This window comes from Miscanthus floridulus, chromosome 15 (assembly GCF_019320115.1).
Source record: "Miscanthus floridulus cultivar M001 chromosome 15, ASM1932011v1, whole genome shotgun sequence".
Classification (NCBI taxonomy): domain Eukaryota; kingdom Viridiplantae; phylum Streptophyta; class Magnoliopsida; order Poales; family Poaceae; genus Miscanthus; species Miscanthus floridulus.
In genome coordinates this window covers 23,874,454-23,897,506 of record NC_089594.1, presented here as the reverse complement: position 1 = coordinate 23,897,506, position 23,053 = coordinate 23,874,454, and the positions used below count along the sequence as shown (strand labels likewise).

Below are 23,053 nucleotides of genomic sequence, written 5' to 3'. Positions count from 1 at the left end.
GTACATTGCATATTCATAATTTTTACCTTTCTGGGCCGGCGGACGATGGGCGTGGGTCAGGCCAAAGATCCAGGCCGACGGTGGCACGGCCGGCCGCTACAGGTGGCGAGGTCGGCGGTGCCGTGGCCGACGATAGTGGTGGCGCGCGGCGGGTGCGGGATGCTCGGGGCTCCGCGTGGCGAGTCCGGCTCGACGGGCACAGGAGGCACGCCGGCGGTGGACGGGGGCAAGGACGGCGGTGGAGGGCGGCAAGGCGGGCTGCGGCCGAGGCCGACGGTGGAGGCCAAGGCAAGGCTAAGGCGAGGACGGCGGTGGAGGGCGACGGAGGCGGCCAGCCACGGGCAACGGCGCGGCGCGGGGCGGGGGGGGCAGCGCAGCCGCGAGGCGCGGGCCGTCCGCTGGGAAGCGGCGCGGGCGTGGCCGCGGCGCGGCGCGGGCGAGGGTGGTCGGTGGAGGCGCGGGCGCGGGCGGCGGTGGCGGCAGCGGCTCTGCTCTGCTAGGGCGAGAGAGAGAGAGAGGAAGAGAGGAAAGGCACGCGGGCCCAATAGGTATTAAAGGCTCGGCGCCAGAGTGCCTGGCGCCGAGCTCCCTGGCAGGTCATCCACCGTGCCCAGGAGCTCGGCGCCAGAGACACTGGCGCCTAGTTCGGCGCCAGCATCAATGGCGCCGAGCTAAGGGTCTATTTTCTAAATTCTTTCCGCCAGGAGTCTATTTATGAGAAACTTTCAAAAAAGGGCTAAATTGTAAAAAATTCGGTCAAACTGACTAGTAAGTATTCCCTCCAATTTGGTTTTATGAGGTCCAACGACGACTTGTCGTAATGAAATGAAATAAAGCCTTGTAGTTTTGAATGAAGAGAGTATGTATAATGCAACATCTACATCCTGCTAGGTGACATTAATTTGAAAAGGAGATAGTCTACATTTTTTATACATAATGGTAAGTTGTTATAATCTCAGACTATATATACCAAGGGTAAATGAAGATTACACTAGCACAATCTAATAACAATCCTTAGCTAATACACCAACCATTAAATATGAATTGTTATGCAAACCAGCAGTCAGGATATTACTCCGAGTATTTTTATCACAAGATGTATTATGATTTAAAAAGGCCTTTAAAATTATACTTTGAATACTAGTTTATCTACCTATACAATATCCAACGACATATTATTGAGAGAGATATGAAATTCAAATTCATTAATATATTTTCTCAAATTAAATTTATGTATATCATAAAAATAACTAGGGGGTGTTTGGGACAGCTCCCTACAACTCTAGATAAAAAAAAACCAGCTTCACTCTCGTTTTTTCTAACACTCTCGGCTCAACCAACTCCATATGAACCAAAATATGGATGTAGCTCCTAGATCCATGAAATGGCTACACATCCCCTCCCCCATAGCGGTTCATTTCTTTTCCTCTTAGTCTCCTCTCCCCCATGCAAGACCTCTCGTCTTCCTCGATAGAAACAGTGCCAGTGCTCCTATTCACGCCATCGCCGCCTCTAGACCCTGCCCCTCAGAAGTCGCCGACAACCTAAAATCTATCAGAATGTATCATTCTTGTGCTTCTCCACCGCCTAAACCTAGGATCCAAGCCGGAGTTGGCCTGCCCCGTCCTATTTGGGTGCCCGGCACGACTGGCCTAGGACTTCCTATGGTAGCCTCAAGTAGCCGGTGCGCCGAAGAGATGGTGTTGTGCCCAACAATGGGATTGTCGAGCATGAACGTGATGTGCCAGCGAAGGAGGAAGCATACAAGCCTTCAACCGCACCCCGTCTGACCAAGGGAGGAAGCAACCCCGCATTATTGTCATTTTTTTATTTTGGACCCTAAATAATCTTTTATAATTGCATATGAGTTCAAGTCTACGGTGAAGCTCTTCCAAATATGTTTTTTAAGACTAGATCCACTGTGGTATCTTATCTCTAGAGTTGTTTTTGTGGAGATACTCTAATTGTTGGTGAAAACCTACAAAGCCTAGTCTTCTCGCATCTTCGTGCCCTCAGCGGAAGCCAAATTTTAGCGAAACCAACAGAGCCTAAGTACTGTTTTGAGAAGTGCCGGGCTAGGGTTCTTTTCACAAAGAAAAGAAAAAGAAAAACTATCAGTGCTAGGATTTGTAACTGCGCAAAACTACTTGACGCTGACGAAATCAAGATCCGACTCTCGAAAACAATGGGTGGGAGTAACGGGACGCAGTCAGGCGCGTGCTGACGTGGATCCAATAATTCCCGCGGGCCCCACCCCGCCACCCCGAGCCGCTCGGCGCGAGGCCTGGCAAGCCGTTTCTGGTTCACTAGACCCCAAAATTCCATTCATGTCCTCATCCCACTCCCGAAACTCACACGCGACTCCAGTCTCCAAACAGCTCCACGGTCCATGACGTGTGGGCCAGCCTGTGCCATTTCGCGGTATTTTCGGAGGGCCGCTATATACCACACCCGTCCAAAAAGAAACGAGAGAATTTTCTCCTCCTTCTCGGCTCGGCTACTCCAGTCCTTCCACGCCCTCCTCCTCTGCACCCCACCGTTCCACCAGCGAGTCCTCGTCGACGTCTCCGGCCGCTCGAGGCACCTTCGCTGCTTGATTCGATCCCCCCATCGCTTCTGCTATGCCGCCGGCGCCAGCAGCCGTCGTGCCGGAGCCGCAGAAGCTTTCGCCGTCGCCGACGTCGCAGCAGTGCCTCCGCCGGCCGCGCTCGCCGCTCGCCAACGGCTCGGCCGCCGGCGACTTCGAGCTGCGGCATTGGCGCACGCCCCAGAAGCGCGGCGCGGCGCCGTTGCCGGCCGCGCCGCGGTGGGCCTCGCCGCCCGTGATCGAGATACCCAACGGCGCCAACAGCGACGGCGACGACGATAGCAACAGCAGCGGCGGCGGGGGGCACGGGTACACCAGCCTCCGGGACATCCTGTCGTCGCCGGAGTACGCCGCGGTGGGTGGCTCGCCCGGGGCCTGCGGCGGCATCGGCGGCAGCGGGTGCGGCAGCTACGGGGACATACACATGATCCGGCACCCGCTGGTGAAGCACGCCGCGTACGCGTACCTGCAGATGACGCCGTCCGCGAGGGAGGACCCCGGCCGCCGCGGCCGGCGCTGGCGCAGCCCGCTCTGCCGCCTGCTGCTCGGCTGCCTGAGCTTCATCGGGGCGCTCTTCCGGCCTTGATGACTCGTCCGGACTCCGCCGTGCGCTTCCTGGTTGCTGTTTCTCTGTTCCTTCTCATCCGGTTCTTGTGTGATTAGGATTTTTTTTCTTTTGTGATTAGGATTTTTTTTCTTAGGATTTTCTTTTTACTTTGCGAGAATTTATGGGCTTTGCTTGAGGTGAAATTTGTGTAAATAATTTGCTAGGATTAGGCAGAAATGAAAGCTGAGATCATACTAGAAGGAAGATTTGATTACACTAACAGCATATTATGAGTAGTTGTTAGCTTTGATTCTGTGACGATTTCTTAGTCGTCATGAACTAATCATTGGTGCAATGAATATGATAGAGAATAATGATTTAAATGAGAAAACAAGAAAACGAAGCAGACTGCAACAAATTGACGCAAGAAAAAACTAACCATTTCTATCATATCACATTCACTTGAACCATACTTGATACATATCCATCTGTTCTTCACAATGGTGAATGTATTGCTGGATTTTGCTATGTACTATCCTTTTTTTTCTCTGCCTTTCTTTGATTGGTTCGTTCATTTCATTCATTCTATGTACAAATAATCATCCCTAAAGTCGCTGTAAGGGTCTCGTAACTCCCTCTAGTAATGCTTGTCGTTGGACCCTCGCCGGGGCTTGGCGCCAATGGCGCCGCGCAGGGCCTCGGCCAGCAAAGCGGCGTCTGGGTTGCTGTCGAAGAGGGGCTCCGGCGGCGGCGATGGTGGCCGGCGCTTGGTCGCGAAGGGGCTCCAGCCGGACTTCTTGTTCCTTAGCTGCGCACGGAACAAAACAAAACAAAACGGAAGAAACCGTTGTCAGTGCCTGTTGCGAGAAAAACCGTCTGCAGTGCCTCGCAATCAGTGCACCGTGATTCGTGCACGTGGACGCACATGTCCGTTTGGTGGATACGAATACGATGCTGCTGCCTTATTGTACTGGCTGAGCTTTGTACTTGTACAGATCGGCGTGTACCGACCACGCAACAACCAGTCGACACGACACGATGTCTGCTGATATCACACTGCTACTAGTAGTGAACAGGTTATTCAGGCCCTCAGCAAGTGAAAATGCTTTTCATGTTACAAGATGACAATACATGGGTTTCGATTTCTATAGTTCCTGATGAATTGATGATGCCCCAAAGGCCCAAAGAGGCAAAGACCATGCCAGGTCAGATCAGAAAGAGGTGAGCTTTCAGTAGTTCATGGCTCATGCCTCATGGGAGCTAAACTGGGACAATGCAAGGAAGGGAAGGTGAAGGCAACGTTGAAAGAGATGAGCCTGAAAGGGATGAGACAAGAAGGTTAGAGCTGGCCAGGCGAGGATTGGTCTGTGGAACAGACAAAAAGTGCCCACGTTCTCCGCTTGGGCTGCTACACTATACCAGAGCAGAGCCGGTTGGGCGTCACTATCCAGCGGGCCAGGATTGAATGGGAGCAGCGAGAGGCTGATAACGGCAGGGGCCGCATGGGCGGGGAGAGTGGGCAGGCAGGCAAGCACCTGGCAGTCGGCAAGCAGGCACGGGCGGATTGGATAATGCTGCTGTCCAGCGGCGGAGCGTGGCATCAAACAAAGGAGGGGCTAATACATCTTGCCTCTACAGACTGCCTGTGTTCTTAGTTAAATATTTTTCTTCTCTCTATCGCATGAAACAATGAATGCATTCACAGGAATAACAGTGGAGCATAGTCAAGCAGGGGGGGGGGGGGGGGGGGGGGGGGGGGGGGGGGGGGGGGGGGGGGGGGGGGGGGGGGGGGGACCGATGCCCAGCTTGGCCTCCACGAGGCTCCGCCACTGCTGCTGTCTGCTTGTCAGAGTGGGGTTGTGAGAGGGAAACAAAGCCGGGGGCCTTGGGGGCGCTGGGCTTTCAGTGTTAGCTACAGTTTGTTTGATGCCAGTAGAAGTTTCTTCAGATATGCCAAACAGCGAGTGTCATGATATGTCCAAAACAAAAAGCTTGGCCACAAATGAGGGGAGCCCGTTGGTGAGGTTTCCTTGATAAAAAGCAGAAATCAAGCAGACTTCTTTGGACTAGGTACAGAAACTGGGCATGAGTTTCTCATGATCAGCACAAACAGAGCTAATCACTGGTAAAATGTATAAGTGCAAGTAAAATGCAGTTTCTGACCATGACACTTTGCCAAGATGAAATTTGCTGGAACAACATTTCTTAATTGTACAAAATTTGATCAGTAAAAAAACCTACTAATGAATATACACGGGAAGTATGGGCCCGATTGGACATGAACTTTACCAAAAAAAAAAAGGGGCGTGCCCAGTGCAGAGAGCTCCCGCTCTGTGCGGGGTCTGGGGAAGGGTGTTAGTGGTAAGCCTTACCCTCGCCTGTGCAATGCGAGGAGACCGCGACTTGAACCCGGGACCTTCCGGTCACAGGCGGTAAGACTCTACCGCTTGTACCAGGCCCTGCCCTTCAGACATGAACTTTACCAAGAAAAGACAAATTCGTATGTATGAGAAATTTGTGATCGATGGTTTTCAGGGAAAAAAATAACCAATAGAAATATAACGCAATATCAGACGAACAATTAGTGATGAAATTCAACTGCAGTGCAGAAATTTATTCGAGAATGGAACATGCCATGTGTGAGCAACGAGCAAACATATAATACAGTGCATGCTATACTGAGTAGGTCAGATGGAGAAATTGCCATTACCTCTGCATTGGATCCTTCAGGTTTCTCAGATACAACATAACGGAGGACATCCATGAAGAAGGCTGTTCCTTTATCCGCAAAATTCTTCATGTAGAAGGAAATTAGCTGCCCAGATTTTGCCCTGAGATGGAGCAATCTCTGCTCGATGTTCGGTTCATATTGCATCACTATGGGGCGAAGAAAGGTGTCATATACAACATCACTTCCCTGCAAATGAACTAAGTTAAAGCAAACTTCAACCCAAGCAAATGCATGATACAATGCAAAATATAAAGTCTGAGGAAACAAATATGTACCTTAGTTTTGGGGTACCACAGGTAGACAAAGAAAGCTAGCTTCATTTCTGAATACATTGGCATCCTGGAGTGGATACAGCAGGACAGATATGCATCAACAAGCAGTAGGTTTTAAACTATGAAAGAATCAGCAGGCAACGAGAATAGGACTGACCAAGAGATCACGCTCTCAACAGCTATCACCATGGCCACGATAATCCTGAAACACTCACAAACAGGACAATTCAGCTAGTTTGATAGTGATACTTGAACACAATCTGAACAAAGTATTAGTTTTTGTCCTAGGAAAGAACTGAAACAATCTTAAACTTATACAAAGGTGAAGCACTAGCTGTGCATGTAAAACAAGAAACAAACGTGACGTATATCTTAAAGAGGGAGAAAGAGAAGGGGGAAGAGCCCTTCACAAGAACAACTCCCATACCCCACAAAAGGGAGGGATGAACAAGAGTTGGAGGATTACAAAAAACAAAATCACCTGGTAAAAATTAAATCAATTCAAGCGAATAAGCAACTCATGTTCCACAGAACCTTTCTTTAGTAGAACATGTTCATATGTTCAATTTAATCATTTTGACCATTTAGAAGTTAGAACACGCAGCATGACTATTGACTGAACACTAAGTATGAATACCTCATCCCGCAAAAGACTGCCATGAAACAAATTCCCCCCTTCAAGTATATGGTCAGTGTTTTTTTTCACATTTAACTGGAATTTAACATCCTATTCAAAATGCTATGTTAAAGCATGTGATGGTGGTTTAACCACTCTAACAGGTATACATTTGACATAAATAACCAGCTTATAAGTTATAATAAACTATTTCTCTGAGTTGTTTCAGAAAAAGGGTCCCAAACAGCAAAAAGCAACTGCACATATTTGTAACTAGATTATAAACAATTTTTAGCCCAATCAACCTTTCACTGTATCAGAAATCCATGCCATTCCAACAAATAGAACAACAGAACTCTTGTCCAATTCAAACTGGTCCAGTAAGAGATAATGCTGTCGATACCTACTGATTCGAATTATACCAAAATCATCAATGACAAATATAGAAATGGGAAATACTTAGGGTCTCTTTGGCACGGCTTATGCCGGCTTCGGCTTCATCTATTTTGCGCAAATCGAGGCACTGTAGCGTGAAGCCGTTTTGTAAGCCGGGGTTAAAATGAACTAGAAGCCGGGAAAAGCCAGTTTTTCTGGCTTCACGGCTTTGGCTTCACCGGTGAAGCCGTTTTGGATGAGCCGTGCCAAAGGGGGCTTTATATGACCACACACAAGCATTTCATGCACAACAAACATGTGCACAAAGCCGCTCCCTCTGAAGGTGGCTGCTGCACCACCCGTGTGGGCTGTAGCTCAATCACAAATATCGGCACGCTGCAATGTCTCTGGTTCCTGGTGATAGTGCATCTAATGCAGAGAAAGCCTAATGTATCTGCTCTATCTCATGGGCTGTTGTGTCTGAATCCAGAAGGACAGAAGGAACATCCCTTAAGTCGATCAAGTTAGGATTTTCGCTCACACGAACTGTCATGATGAGCATTCATCTTGGCATGATTATAGCTGCACGTCCACCTGTTTACATGCTTTGAGGTTTTGTTTCAATGTTATATCTATGTTCTGGAAGAAGCCTGACAACCAGGTTCTCGACCATCAGTTTAAGCCGGTGTCAACTATCAGGTCAAGAATTCAAGATGCAGTGCAATTCTGGAGTAGAGTAGGAGCCAAGCACCTTAGGTTCCCATTTGGTTTTCCCTATGGCAAGTAGTGAAAGCTAGCATATCTTGTTTCTGTTACCTTAGTTGTTCCTTCTAGCAAGTAACCGACTTGTGCTCTTTTATGTCATGCTTGGGGATTCTAGCTGAACAGAGTTAGCTGTTTTATGACCTTTTTTCTCAAACAAGCAGGAGAGCTGCTTATCATTGCATTAGCAGAAGAAGAGAGTCAAACAACACCATTCATATGCACACCTGTTGAATAAGAAAAATAACGAACTGACCTAGAAACTTAACCACCCGAGCTAGGAGTAAGAAATGAAAGCCCCTTAAACACCAGCCATCCTCCCCAGAGAGAATCAAGGCCGTAGATAAACCCGGAGAGGTGCTATTAAACACACAGTCATTCCTGTGTTTCCAAAGAATCCATGCACCCAAGATGATGAGCTGAGTTTGCCTTGCTGAACAACACCACTCATGGCAGCATAAGCTTGCTCCACCATTTATCAAAAGAAGCTTCTGAGGGTTGGGGAAAAGGCCAGTAAGACCTATCTGGTCGTTTTAAGACTATGGCACTTGTTATCTGCTAGTATAAACCAGAAATGCCAATCCTAAAGAGAAAGAAACTTCGTGTGCATGACATAGTATCAGTAACTTTTGGCTTCTCACTAGGGAAACCATGTCTGCAATCCATAGGAAGCTTCTTATCTCTTTCTTTCATGGTATAGTCAACGGTGGATTAGGTAAACCAACACCTGCGACATTTCTTAGGATGACTTTGAATTGGTCTCTCATTGGTCAACTAACTAGGTTAAAGAATATGATAGTCTAAAAACCTTCCATATTTTAGTTGGTCAATGACCAAGCCTAGTCATGCTCAAGTCTGATTACAGAGGTAAAATAACATGTCAGGACACATTCATCTTGCCAAAAAAATCAATCTTCTTATGTAAGAGATAGTGAGATAAATAACTAAACAAACAATCAAATTGGCATTATTAACAATTTTATGAGCTTGTAGTCTATTTTGTGGAAAAATATGTTGGCCATTCAATAGTCAGTAAGGTGTGTACCTTTACACAAACAAAAGAACACAGTTTCTAGTCTTGTAGCGCATATTTGCAACTAATTCAATGCTTGTTTTTTGAATCACACATGTCCCATGTATCGAAAGTACAATAACATGGACAATTTAAAATGGTGGATGTAAATTGCATTGTCCAATAATAATTAAGTGGCATTCACATTACTTCTTATCACCATATGTCTTGTGATATGTGCATTCACTAAGTAATGACTACCAATTCTATTGGATTTGAACGTTAGATGAAATCGGAGTCTTCATAGTAGGAAAGTAAAAAAAAGGAAAGATAGGGGTCATTTACATAACGTAAATTAATCATGCCTCCGCATACTACAAGAGGGTGGGAAGATTTACAATATTGCAAACAAAATTATGTGCAGGTCTAGTGGAATGGCTGGAATCCCTCGCGAGGCACATGAAACAGAACAGACTTGGAAACTCACGAGGCAAGCCAATTCTTGAAACAATCAATAGGCAAGATCACCATCATAATAATTAGTAACCACCAAATCAGATACGTTATAAAACCGTTAGTACGTTATAACTAGTGGCAGCAACATCCGGATATTTTTCCCGCGCTTGCCTCAGTCATTGATTACACGCAAACCCTGCTCCAATCCAGAGCGTTGGTTATAACAGACAAAGCCAAATAGCAGATTCTCACAATTTGCAGTTTTCGCGGCTAATTTTCAGGTGGCAGAGGGTACGAACCTGAAACTGGAACAGAACATGCCCAATTTTAGCAATTCTAAAATAGATAGAGCCGGCAATCATCATTGACAATGAGGACATAAGGCTGAGGAATGGGCAAGGAACCTCTGATTGACGCTGCTTTTTGGTGGAATGCAATAGATAGAGCCGGCAATCATCATTGACAATGAGGACATAAGGCTGAGGAATGGGCAAGGAACCTCTGATTGACGCTGCTTTTTGGTGGAATGCAGGATTGAGGTGTCACACTGTCATGATCCAGTCGTCCACCTAACATCCAACTATTAACGCACCATGACCAACATAATACTACTAGCTTGTAATTGAAGAACTAAAGAGAGGCAGAAACAAAGCGGGCACAATCATTTCGCATGAGCTTTTTGCCTATAGAGAAACAATAAAAAAAAAAGCAGTCCAGGTTATGTTATGTTATTAGGGAGGCAAAAGGTTAAAAGGTGGGGGAACTAAAGTCGGCATCATGATACTGCATAGAAACCACGTTATCCAAGTACAGTATTAAGCAAGTGCTGAATCTCACGCTACATCAGAAAAAGGGTAAAGAAAGAAAGAAAAAAGCACGGGATGCATCACACAGTTGATAATGGTAACACACAACACCCAAGCCGCGGCAGGCTGATGAGCAGACGACACGAGAGCAGAGGAGATCAGTAGGCACACGGAATGGCTGGAACAGAATCCTAGGTGGCGATTGGTCGCTCGCCCCGAGGGGACGGGAGGGCACAGGGGAGGAGGGGAGGGACTTGGACGACTCACCAGTACTGGCACCAGAAGCGGAGCATGTGGGCGTCGTTGGGGCGCGTCTCCACCGTCTTGAAGCACTCGAACGCCGGCATGGCGTACCCGAACAGGAGCCTGCATGCGATGCGATGCGAGGTTCCGGAATCAGCACGCGTCGTCGCCGACAGCCAAAACCCAGTAGAGCGTGGCAGCATTCGTTCGGCGGCCGGAAACCGGAAGGGGAGTTTCGTGTGTGAGGGCGGTGGACTTACAGCAGGATCTTGGAGAGGAGCTCCCCCAACATGTCGCCCGGCCGCCGGAAATGGCCGCGCGCGCGGCAGCGGATCGGAGGTCCCCCCGCCTCGCTCCCTCCAAACACTGCGGGTTGCGCGGGGTGGAATGGGGAGTCGTGAGTCAGGTGGCGGAATGGAGGCGGTGGTGGAGCCTGCGGCCTGCCTGGAGGGAGGAGAGGCGGAGAAGGAAGGGAAGCGATTGCGTTGGCTTTTGGGGGAAGGGAAGGGGAGGAAGAAGACGACTGCGATGCGACCGAACTGGCGGCGAGTTGGGACTTGGGAGCTTTCAATCGAGGGGGGCAGGCAGTTGCAGGTGCCGAGTGGGGTGGGACCGTTCCAGCGGCGTGGCGGTGGGGTCGTGGGGAGGAGTAGGCGACTAGTTCGACCACCACGACGAGGAGGCGACCGACACGGTGGCTGCGCGGTGGGGCCCGGAGCGGTATCTCCCGTCACGCCCGCCCGGTCTCCTTGCTGTTACGTCCACAAGGACGACGAGTTCGCTTCACGGCATCTGGTGGGTGATTCGGCGGGGCCCAGCCTTGGAGGGTGGGGGTAGCGTGTGGGTGTGAACGGTTCCCGTGTTGCCCACAAACTCCACCGAAGCTTCAGGCCTTCAGCTATCAGCTGGGAAGAAGAAACTGGTGTGCCCGGTGCCGCGTCTTTCGTTTGCACACATACGCATCGGTTTTACAGGTTCATCGTCCGTGACCGTGAGGAACGCGTAGGCACGTCACGTGTATGGAAACGGTACGCTACAGAGCAGAGCGAAGACGACCTAGCTGGGTGGAAAAAAAAACGGATGCAACTGTATCAGGAAGGACTTTGAATAACTGTTACGCGGTCATCAACTTTTCTTTCTCTGGAAAAGAATTTTGCCGTCATGGATGAAGACATGATGGAGCAGTACTCCGTAGGTTATTGTTGCATATTGTGTTGGGGATATCTTAGTTTAGCTCTCCAATTGTATGCTCCACTGTGAATGAAACCATCCCAACTACCCAGGTCAAGTTATTTGTAAGTTGGTTGCATGGTTTCATATATAAAAAAAACTATCCCATATGATAAACTAAGAAATGTGCGTGCGTGTCAACTGTCAAGTACCAAACTCGATCGATCTAGCTAGTGGAATGAAAAAATAATAATAAACGGAACGCAAGCTTGGAGTTGACACAAAGTCACGAGACGGGGGCACTCCATATATATGATAATCATATCGTAGCACACATACGGCGTGTTCGCTGGTTGATTTCTGGGCTGGTTTAAACTGGCTGGTGCTAGTTTGTTGTGAGAAGAAAACACTTGTTGACTAGTTAAATAAGCCAGGCTAAAACCAAACAAGCGAAAGGAGTGATAGCTCCGTCCGCTTCTTTTGGGATAGCTTAGCTAGCTAGGAAACGTGCGGAGAACGGCTCATCATTCCTGGCCGGGGCGGCGGGCCGGGTCAGTTGTGTTCCATTTCATTCCGAGCGGCATCTACGCGTGCCATGCCATGACCATCACGACCTTAGGTCCCGCGACACTCCAACATGGACTATTGGTAGTATTGGTTGGACTCGGGCCTGGTACGTGCAGCCCGCCCATGGATGCTTCCGGTCCAACCAATCCACGGCGACGCCAAATGAACCCCAAACGTCTGCAGATGCATCACCTCTCGACCTGACGCTTTCGTTTTGAGTTTTGCGAGTACACCGGGATCGATCGGTGTTTGACGATTTCTGCCATCGCCCAAGTCCTTGGTCAAAGTCTCCAAGCTAGTTTTCCTGCCATGAGTTTCCAGATGGTTTCTTTAATTCTCTCCCTCTTCCTCCTCTCTCTTTCATTTCATTCATCATTTCTCATGCACGCGTTCAGATTCCAGTGCCCTGGTAATCAATTGATACTGTTCCGTTATTAATAGCAATATTCTCTCTACTTCTAGCTGCTTTTCTTATTCTCTTTATCTAAAAAAACCTCCATTCTTATCTTATCCGCGCGCTTGTGTCAGTATCCGCCAAAAGTCTAAACAAGTTACGCAACTTGAGCCAATTGTTCGGCTCTGCTGACGAGTAACCGTGACGTGAGTGCATTGTTCGTTATCTGACAGGGATCAGAGCGAGCCTCAATTGTGCATATACATATCTACAGTCACTGCATACCCATGCAGTGACGCACTGACGCTCCTGCCATCTGTGGGGTGGTGTGTGTATAACACAACGACAAATTTCCATCACCGATTTAATTTTTAGCCAGGTTCTAAATAGTGGGCTATATTTATATAACGGCAATCTTAGCAGCCGTGTCCTTGGATCCCAAGGACAAGGAATGATAATAATAATAAAAAAACGTGATAGGATACATTACTCTGGATCATTTTTACACCATGGAAACGTTATTGTTCCCTGATTGATGTTTGTGGAATAAGGAATGTGGTCAGTTCTAGATTCCGTCTGCTAAGGGTCACGTACACTATAGTGTTTTTGGATTGTCTATCACGACAATTGTTGTGCTAATATAGCTAATCAAGCTTTAGTGTCGCTAAACATTGCTATTTAAATTAGCCGTGAAATATTTAGTGCCGCTTGTTGCCTTGACCAAGGTAGATATTAATCTTTTTTTATTAATCCTTTGTTCATCTAAACAAGAATCTATATATGCCTCTTTGTTGTATTATTTAATTCAGTGAATGACGTCATGTACCACTGGATCGGTATTGAGCTACTGATTGTTGTTAAATGTTGATTATAACCCTGTGCGTGTTGATCGATTAAATGACCCTGAAGTAATAGAGCTATACAACAACTGTTGCTATAGCGTTTGGATTTTGGACGAGACTAACGCTAAATTGGGTAGTCTGCAAGACTGCAATTTAGAACATGGATTTGTAGCAATTATTGGTGACGGGTGCATAAGGGTAACGAAAAATTAAAATATCACCTAAATAAAGAGAAGAAGTGAAGCTTTAACCCATATATTGTCGTCATGAAGCTTGTAAAGTGGGTTATAGGTTAGTTGGGTTACGATAGGTGCTTATCAGCTCACCGGCTCTCTTTCCCTATCAGTCAGCAAGTGCATCCTCTCGTGTATCCGTTGCTGATTTGACCTGCACATCACATGCCATCTTCAATTCCACGCCTCCATTATCCGGGCAGGCTCCAATTCGAAAGCACCCACGCCCATCGCCATCTTCCCCTCGACACTCGGCCGGCTGGTCTCTCGGGAAGCAGCGCGCGGCCCAAGTGCGCAACACATCACAAAGCGTGGTGGGGCCTACGCCTCACAATTCACATCCCAGATCCCCAGACGGCCTTGTCAACTGCCAACTCGTTCCATGGGCCGGTTTCAGTCAGTTGCGGCCTTCTCGGCCCGAGCCCATCTTATCCCGGTCGTCCTTCCCCACACGGCCCGCACGCACAACTCTACGTGGGCTCCTAGCCCATTTAGTTGGATCGGGGCCCGTTTGGTCTACTCCACTCGCCAAACTCTCTGTCTCAAGAGAGAGTACGTAGGGACAGTGGTGAGCCGGTACAGGGTACAGTACAAACGTGCAGTCAGGTGTATGATACGGTACGAAGTACTGTAGGAAATGCAGATCTCAGCAGGGCGAGAATAGACGACTGCAGCATCTACGGCCGGGTGACCGGGTCAGAGCACATTGATGCCACCACTGCAGGCCAACACAACAAAGGCCCTCTTTAGGCCCGGTTTAGTTGCATCCGAAAATATCAAATTTTTCAAGATTTATCATCACATCGAATTTTTACACGCATGCATGAAACATTAAATATAAATAAAAAATAAAACTAATTACACAGTTTAGACGAAATCCACGAGACGAATCTTTTAAGCCTAATTAGACTATGATTAAACATTAATTATCAAATAACAACGAAAACGCTGCGGTAGCATTTTGTCAAAAATTTGGACGCCCCCAAGGATACATGATCTGAGATTCCGATCCAATCCGAGCCCAGCCCTTCACTGCAGTGCACCGAATCCAATGCCCGCCGTACCCGCGAGGTCACATCGGCTTCGCCATGACATCGCCATGAAACCCGGCGTTAAGAGCTCCGCCAGCCGCTGCTGCTGCCGGTGCCGACGGCAGGCATTCATCAGCTCAGCTCCGGCGTGACGCACAGTAACTCCTCCTTGCTCCCTCCAGTGCTCATCCTGTGGATGATGCAGTGACGACGTGACCACACGGAATTAACCTCGTCATCACTCACTCATCAGTACGATCTCCATTGCTGGTTTCCGAGCGCTAGAGGCCATGCCCGTGGATCCAGGTACGTACGGAGGAGGACCGGAGATGAGCTCTCGACAGCCGGGGCCTGAAAGAGGTGGAAATGCATTTCAGAGTCTGAAACAAAACCCACGCAGTTTCATCAGAAGCAGGACGCCAGGACTTTCGCTCTGTTTGTTTACGCTGAAATTTAGCTTACGTCGATGATTATGTTAAAATATTATAAAAGAAAAATATTATTCCGTAGTTCAAAAGTAGATCCTAGGCTGGTCGGACAAGACAAGTCCTGCTCAGCACGTGTTTAGTTTCAGGAAGCTGGAATTTGGGATTACTGTAGCACTTTCGTTTTTATTTAGTAATTAGTGTTCAATCATAGACTAATTAGGCTCAAAACGTTCGTCTCGTAATTTCCCACCAAACTGTACAATTAGTTTTTTTTCGTCTACATTTAATGCTCCATGCACAAACTATAAACATTCGATATGACAGGTACTGTAGCACTTTTTGGTAAACAAGGCGTCATACACTACGGTACAGCTAAGCTAGCTGGACGTGGCGCAGCAGACACGGCAGTTGAGGGAGGTGAAATGCACGCTCGATCACCCTGTCCACTGTAGTCAGCACTGAAGACGCAGCAGCAAATGCGATGCTGCTACGGGCTGGTGGCGGGGTAGGAGCACTACTACTAGTCGTCACTGTGCTTCTGAAGACGCAGCAAATGCCTGTCAGTGCCCGAGCTCATAAACTGGGCGGCCCAGAGGCCGAATCTTTGGACAAATTTCACTACAGCCCAAACTTGAAGACTCCTTTCCGAGCTTCCGGCTTTCCCTCCTCGGGAACGCCATGATTTCGGCCACAGATGCGTGTATAGATGGCCATCGGGTCAGCTCGGAGCCGTTTTCGGGCCACGTCGGCTCAAGAAGCACAGCCAATTCTGTGCCGGGCAGCCCGAAACCTACGAGGGAGCACCTGCTGTAATGAAAATGGAGATTCCGATCCTCCGTCAGATAATTATCGTTGTGGTGGAGAATGACATATTGATCCGGCTTCAGATTGAAAGATCGAACTATGAAATCTTAGCACCACAACTCCTCGGTTATCAACCGAGACACGGATCCGGTTGACCTCACCAAGAAGGCTAATCCCTGCCTACGCAACGAAGAACATAAGCAAGAACAAGAAAAAAAAGCAACCAAATTACAGATGAATGATTAATCTCACAAAGTTGGGATCTCACAAACCGATGAACGGCGAGACTGTTCTTGACAGATTAATATAAGCAGAACCCAAAAATCTAATGACGGCGGCGGTGAATGATTATAAAGGTCTTAGGGTCGTCGCCTACCCGGGACGCGCCACCTAATGGGCCCAAATACGATACACGGTTCAACGGACCAAAAGACGGTGTCGTAGCACACTGACAGATTCTGGACGCTGACTTGTTTCGACGATTCCTGTTGAATCTGATGATCTTTTGACGTGAGACCACTTGTATTGGCTTTCTTATCAAATTATCTTTTCAATCATACGTGGATCCTCGAAAACGGAGTCCGGATGCGTCTTGATTGACCAGTTTAAGGCAGACTGGTCCTGGAGGCCGAGGCAGACTCTAAATCATGTTGGACCAGGCCTCCGGTTTCTGTTGAACGTCCTTACTGGTCATCAATGCCTCTACCTTTTCCTCTAAGTCCCTCATGACCCTCTTCAATGTTCCTAAGCAAGATAACATCATTAGGTAGTAGTTTATTCTCAAAAGTATGAAAAGGATCGCTTAAGAACAAGCTCACCTCTAAATTGAGTTGACGTATTTGATCTCGGGTCATTGGACCTTGCATGACGGTTGGAGGATCAGCGGATACATTCGAAGGAGTGATGTCCTTATTATCCTCCCCCTCTTAGAAACTGAGTCGTCCTCGACTCAAGCTCGTCTTCTTCTCCCAAATAAGACTTTAAATCTGTAATGTTAAAGGTGGAACTAACCCCGAACTCAGGTGGCAACTCAAGTTTGTAGGTATTATTATTTATTTTCTCAATTATCTTATAAGGACAGCTGCTCTTGGCATTAATTTAGACTTACGCAACTTTAGAAATATATCTTTTCTCAAATGTAACCAAACCAAATCATCCGGTTCAAATTTAATTTCTTTTCTACCTTTACTACCAGCAATTCTATACTTTTTATTCATTCTTTCAATATTTGCTTTAGTTGTTTTGTGCAACTTATGAATAAAATCAGCATGCTCTCTAGCATCACTATGTGTTCTTTCAGTGGTAGGTAAAGGCAAAAGATCAATAGAAGCGCGAGGGTTAAAACCATACACTACCTAAAAAGGACTTACCTTGGTGGTGGAATGTTCCGCCCTGTTATATGCAAACTCCACATGCGACAGACATTCTTCCCGCATCTTCAAATTGCGCTTCAAAATTGCTCTCAATATGGTGGACAATGTTCGATTCACTACCTCAGTTTGCCCATCAGTTTGGGGATGACATATTATAGAAAAACAGCAGCTTGGTCCTCAATTTATTCTATAAAGTGCGCCAAAAATTACTTACGAATTTTGCATCATGATCTGAAACAATAGTAGAAGACATACCATATAAGCGAACGATTTCTTGAAAGAAAAGGTCAGCAATATGAACAACATCGTCGCTCTTATGACAAGGAATAAAATATGCCATCTTAGAAAAATGATCAACCACCACAAAAATATTATCCCTCTCCCTCTTAGTCCTTGGCAAATTCAACACAAAATTCATAGATATATCAGCCCAAGGAGTAGAAGGAACAAGAAGAGACATATACAAATCATGTGGGTTCAACCGTGACTTACCTTTTTGACATGTGGTGTACCGAGCCACGTACCGTTCTACATCTCGCCTCATCCTAGGCCAAAAAATGTGTGGACAGCCTCTTCTCTGTCTTCTTAGCTCCAAAATGTTCCATCAATCCATCTCCATGTGCTTCCTGCAACAACAAAAGACGAACGGAGCCAACTTAAATGCATAGGCGGTTAGCTCTAAATAAAAAACTCATCATTGATCATAAACTTATTCTATGTACATCCCTCTCTATAATTTAGCAACACGTCCTTAAAATCATGATCAAGCGCATATTATTCTTTTACTGATTCAAGCCCAAAAATCCGACAATCAAGTTGGGACAGCAATGTATATCGTCTAGACAAAGCATAAGCAATCACATTATCCTTCCCTTTCTTGTGTTTGATAATATAAAGAAAAGATTCAATAAATTCAACCCATTTAGCATGCCAATGATTCAGATTATGTTGAGAACGAAGATACTTAAGTGATTCGTGATCATAATGAATAACAAATTCTTTAGGCCACAAATAATGACACCACGTCTCTAAAGAACGGACAAGTGCATACAATTCCTTATCATACGTGAAATAATTCAGAACAGGACCATGTAATTTTTTACTAAAGTAAGCAATGGGTTTACCATCTTACATCAAAACACCCCCAATGCCAACTCCACAAGCATCACATTCTGGCTCAAAAGTCTTACCAAAATTTAGAAGTTTTAGTAATGGTGCGTGTGTGAGCTTGTTCTTTAAAGTGTTCAAGGACTCCTCAATCCTTATGTGCCTTTCCCTAATGAAACACCACCTCATTCTTCGTCAACTCATGCAACGGGGCAGCAATGGTGCTGAAATCTTTGACGAAGCGGCTGTAGAATCCTACATGACCAAGAAAACTTCTCACCAGTGTGACGGTTTGAAGAACCGGCTAGCTCTTTATGGCTTCAATTTTCATCTCGTCCACCTCAATTCCCTGTGGAGTTACAACATAGCCAAGAAAAAAAACTCGATCCGCGCAAAAGATGCACTTCTCAAGGTTACCAAATAAATGTGCATCACGTAAAGAATTAAAAACAGCACGTAAGTGATCCATATGTTCATCAAAAGACTTGTTGTAAATCAATATATCATCAAAGTAAACTACCACAAAACGACCAATAAAAGCTCTCAAAACCTCATTCATTAAGCGCATGAAAGTGCTAAGTGCATTGGTCAAACCAAAAGGCATTACTAACCACTCATACAACCCAAATTTGATTTAAAATATGGTTTTTCATTCATCTCCAAGTTTCATTCTAATTTGGTGGTAGCCACTTCGCAAGTCAATCTTGATGAAAATTATAGAACCACACAACTCATCAAGCATGTCATCTAGCCTAGAAATATGATGACGATACCGAATAGTAATATTATTAATGGCTCTATAATCAACACACATACGCCAAGTTCTATCTTTCTTAGAAACCAAAAGTACAGGAACAGCACAAGGACTAAGGCTTTCACGTACATACCCGCGATCCAAAAGGTCTTGGACTTGCCGTTGAATTTCCTTAGTCTCCTCGGAATTGGTTCGATAGGCACCTCGGTTGGGCAAGGTTGCTCCCGGAATTAAATCGATTTAATGCTCTATCCCTCTCATAGGTGGCAGCCCCGAGGGTATCTCAGCTGGAAAAATGTCCTTACACTCCTGCAAAAGGTTAGTAACAATAGGAGGCACCGAGCTAACAATATCATTAAGCGAATATATAGCTCGTTTGCATACCAAAGCATAGCAAATATCATCATCAGAAATTTCAACAAAGTCATATTTTGTTGCAAGCATAACACCACCCTTCAATTTAATCCCTTCGGTCCTAGAAATAGATATAGACTTATCCTTTTTAGGTGGGAGAATAGAATTAGCAACTTGCTGATTTTTAGATTAAACATCATTCAAACTAGCAACGCGTTCTCTATCAGCTTGTATAATTTGAGCAGGGGTCAAAGGTACCAAAGTAATTTTCTTTTCTTTATGCACAAAGATGTATTTATTACTTCTACCATGGTATGTAACATCATTATTATGTTCCCAAGGATGACCCAATAAAAGTGAACAAGCTTGCATAGGTACCACATCACAATCAACAGAATCAGCATAAGAACTAATAGAAAATGATACTCTGTAAGTTTATGTTACCTTTGCTTTACCAGAATCATTTAGCCACTAAATATGGTATGGATGTAGATGCGGGCGTGTGGTTAAGCCAAGCTTCTTGACCAATTCAGAACTCATCAAATTATTGCAGCTACCTCTATCAATAATAACATGTGCTCGATGGTTGCTGATGATGAAGAAAATCTAGAACAAGTTATGGCATTGTAGCTTCTCAGGTTGCTGTACTTGTGAGCTGAGCACCTGTTGTACAATGATGCTCCTATAGGAGGCTGTGGACTCGTCACCAAGGACTTCACCGCCCTCCTCATCTTCATCTTGGTCTTCTTCATCCTCAATATCAGAGGGGCTGATGTAACCATCTTCTGTAGCAATATATGCCCGTTGACTTGGGCAATCCTTCTGCACATGGCCAATGCCATGGCAATGGTGGCACTAAATGTCCGAAGTGCGTCCCGTCGATGCAACGGATGAGGCACTCTTGGTAGGCACCTACAAAAATTTTTACCTGGATCTGAAGGTCATGCGGGAGGTGTCTTAGGTGTAGCGGTAACTCCAGAGACTATTGGTCGCTTGCTCACTGGTGGAGGTGACCGAAAAGTGGTTGGCTTGGTCAGCCCCGAAGATGGTGTCAATCGTGGCATGTATGTGGTGCTGACCTTGCCCTTGCTCCGTTGTTCATGCCCCTATAATTCTTTTTCTACAAGCATAGCAAACTGAAATAACTGGTTGATAGTGTTAAATTCTTTATAATCAACAATGTCCTGAATCTCATGCCTCAAACCTGAATAAAAATAACAAATGGAATCTTCGTTCCCCTCTACAACACTACAACGCATCAATCCTTTTTGGAGCTCACCATAGTAATCCTGTATATATTTTTCTCCTTATTCTAAACGCATCGATTTCTTACGTAAGTCTCTATGATAAGAAGGAGGAACAAAATGATCACGCATAGCTATCTTAAGTTCTTCCCATGAATCAGGTAAAGCATCCTGTGCAGCTAGCCCATTCCACCAAATAATGGCAAAATTCTTAAACTCACTAGTAGCTTGTTGAACTCTATTATGCTCAGGCACAAGGTGAGCGCTAAACTTTTGTTCTACTGTCATCTCCCAATCAAGATATCTCTCAGCATCATAATGACCCGAAAAACATGATATTATGAACTTAATCTTAGCATAAGGTTCATCGGGCACACGGTGATTATTACCTTGATGGTGGTGGACACCACCCATACCTATCATGTTGCGGTGAAGACGTCGTCGTAATCTTGCTTGTCGGAAGGCTGCTCGATCTATGTTCCTAGCGGCATCATGCACCGTGTCTTCTGGCAAGAGACTATCGGTGTTGCTGCTAGAGACGTCATTGTTGTTGAACGCCACCAAGGTTTCCAGCTCAGTAACCTTGTCAGTTAGCGTGGAAATTCATTTGTCCAATCTCTCCATGTTGTTGCCAATGTTGAGTTTAATGAGTGTGTTAGTGACGGTCTTCCTGACAGCCTCATTCATCCTTTTTTGGGCATCCTTTTACAATAGCTTGTAGTTGCTCTTGACTGACACACTCGTTGAAACCCTTAGAATTGTTATCTCTAGTCTGATCACCTCCTGCCATTGTAAACACAAAAACAGGAACAAATGGTGAAAGTTATCCCTTTCAAATGACTACGTGGTTATAGTGGTGTCACTTTTCACAACAAGTGGAAGCGTCTTACCAAGTTCTTACAAAGTTCTTATCAACGTAAGCAGTGGGTGGTACAACCGGTGGCTGGTTCGTGATACCTGTGAGGCAGTGGTACCGAGATTACAAAGCCTCTTTTCTGTACTGATCTGAAGAGCTTGTGGAGCTTGGAAGGCACATAAAGAATAATATGTATATCTAGCACACAAGTCAGTAACAGAAAGTAATGCTGAATTATAGTCCAAAGTACTTGTTCTCATTGCTGGTTTAAAATGTTCCAAGTACTAGGTGTGTAACAAACAAGTATGGTGGATAGCAAGGTGACAGGGGTGTAAAAAACAAGTATGGTGGATGACAACAGCAACACAAACAAGAAACCAGACAGCACATGCTAACACAGCTCACTTTGGCCTTCTCTATGTGCTCCTCTAGATATTGTTCCTCTTTTGCTCCTCTCTTTTTTCTATTTTTGGGCTATCGTTATTTTTTTGGAGAAATTTTGACTTTTTATTTTTTTTTATTTTTTTGATATTTTTACTTCACCTAGGAGCACTATGAAGTAACCACAAAAAATATGAGCTTAAACAAGTGAAAGGCGTGGCCTGTGGAAATTTTAGAAGACGTGCTCAAAATCAACAAAAAGCTTGTGACCACAAAAAGAGGATCTTGTGATCAGTTTTTGATCAAATTAAAAAATTTCAACCCTGACAAAATGGGGGAATGAACGGATCCAAAAAAAATTTTGATTGATTTTGATATATAGAACGTCGAAATCCGAGTTCGTATACGAAAACTAGGTCAGTTTTAAGAATTGACTCCGAATTAGAGGACAAAACAGGAACAATGTGCGTAAAATTGGTCACAGAAGTAAAGATTTGATGGAAACGATGGGGAAACACACGAACTGGACTCTAACGCGACATAACCAGCAACAAGACCTCGACCAGGACACAAACTCAACACGACGGACTCTAAAACTGAAATATGCAAAGGCTATGGTGTGGAAGATTCTAAGACAGAAAAAAGTATGGCACTAGACTATGGGACAAATACGAAATACTCCAAACTAGGGGATAAATATGAACCTGATGGTATAACCTGGCTTTCATACCACTTAATAGAAACGGAGATCCCGATCTTCTGTCAGATAGTGATAACTATCGTTGTGGTGGAGAATAACACACCGATCCGGCTTTAGATCGAAAGATCAAACCCTGCAATCTTAGCACCACAACTCCTCTGGTTATCAACCGAGATATGGATCCGGTTGACCTCTCTAAGAAGGCTAATCCCTGCATCCGCAATGAAGAACACAAGCAAGAACAATAAAGGAAGCAACCAAATTACAGACGAATGATTAATCTCACGAAGTTGGGGCCTCACAAACCGATGAACGGTAAAACTGTTCTTGACAGATTAATCTAAGCAAAACCCAAAAACCTAATGACGGCGGCAGTGTATGATTATAAAGGTCTTAGGGTCGTCGCCT

At 45.7% G+C, this 23,053-nt stretch overlaps 2 protein-coding genes across 2 annotated transcripts; one reads left to right on the top strand and one right to left on the bottom strand.

Moving 5' to 3' along the window:
* Window positions 1–2,470: 2,470 nt before the first annotated feature.
* Window positions 2,471–3,400, top strand: LOC136508222 (uncharacterized). The gene has a single exon (XM_066502866.1). The coding sequence runs from the start codon at window positions 2,622–2,624 to the stop codon at window positions 3,171–3,173; it is 552 nt and encodes a 183-aa protein (XP_066358963.1). The 5' UTR covers window positions 2,471–2,621; the 3' UTR covers window positions 3,174–3,400.
* A 152-nt stretch (window positions 3,401–3,552) lies between these two features.
* Window positions 3,553–11,015, bottom strand: LOC136508221 (putative HVA22-like protein g). Its single transcript, XM_066502865.1, has 6 exons — window positions 10,668–11,015; window positions 10,432–10,530; window positions 6,295–6,339; window positions 6,141–6,204; window positions 5,845–6,051; window positions 3,553–3,942 (listed from the first exon to the last, which is right to left on the bottom strand). Exons 1-6 carry the CDS (start codon window positions 10,697–10,699, stop codon window positions 3,772–3,774), a joined length of 618 nt encoding a protein of 205 aa, XP_066358962.1. The 5' UTR covers window positions 10,700–11,015; the 3' UTR covers window positions 3,553–3,771.
* Between the last annotated feature and the right edge of the window lie 12,038 nt (window positions 11,016–23,053).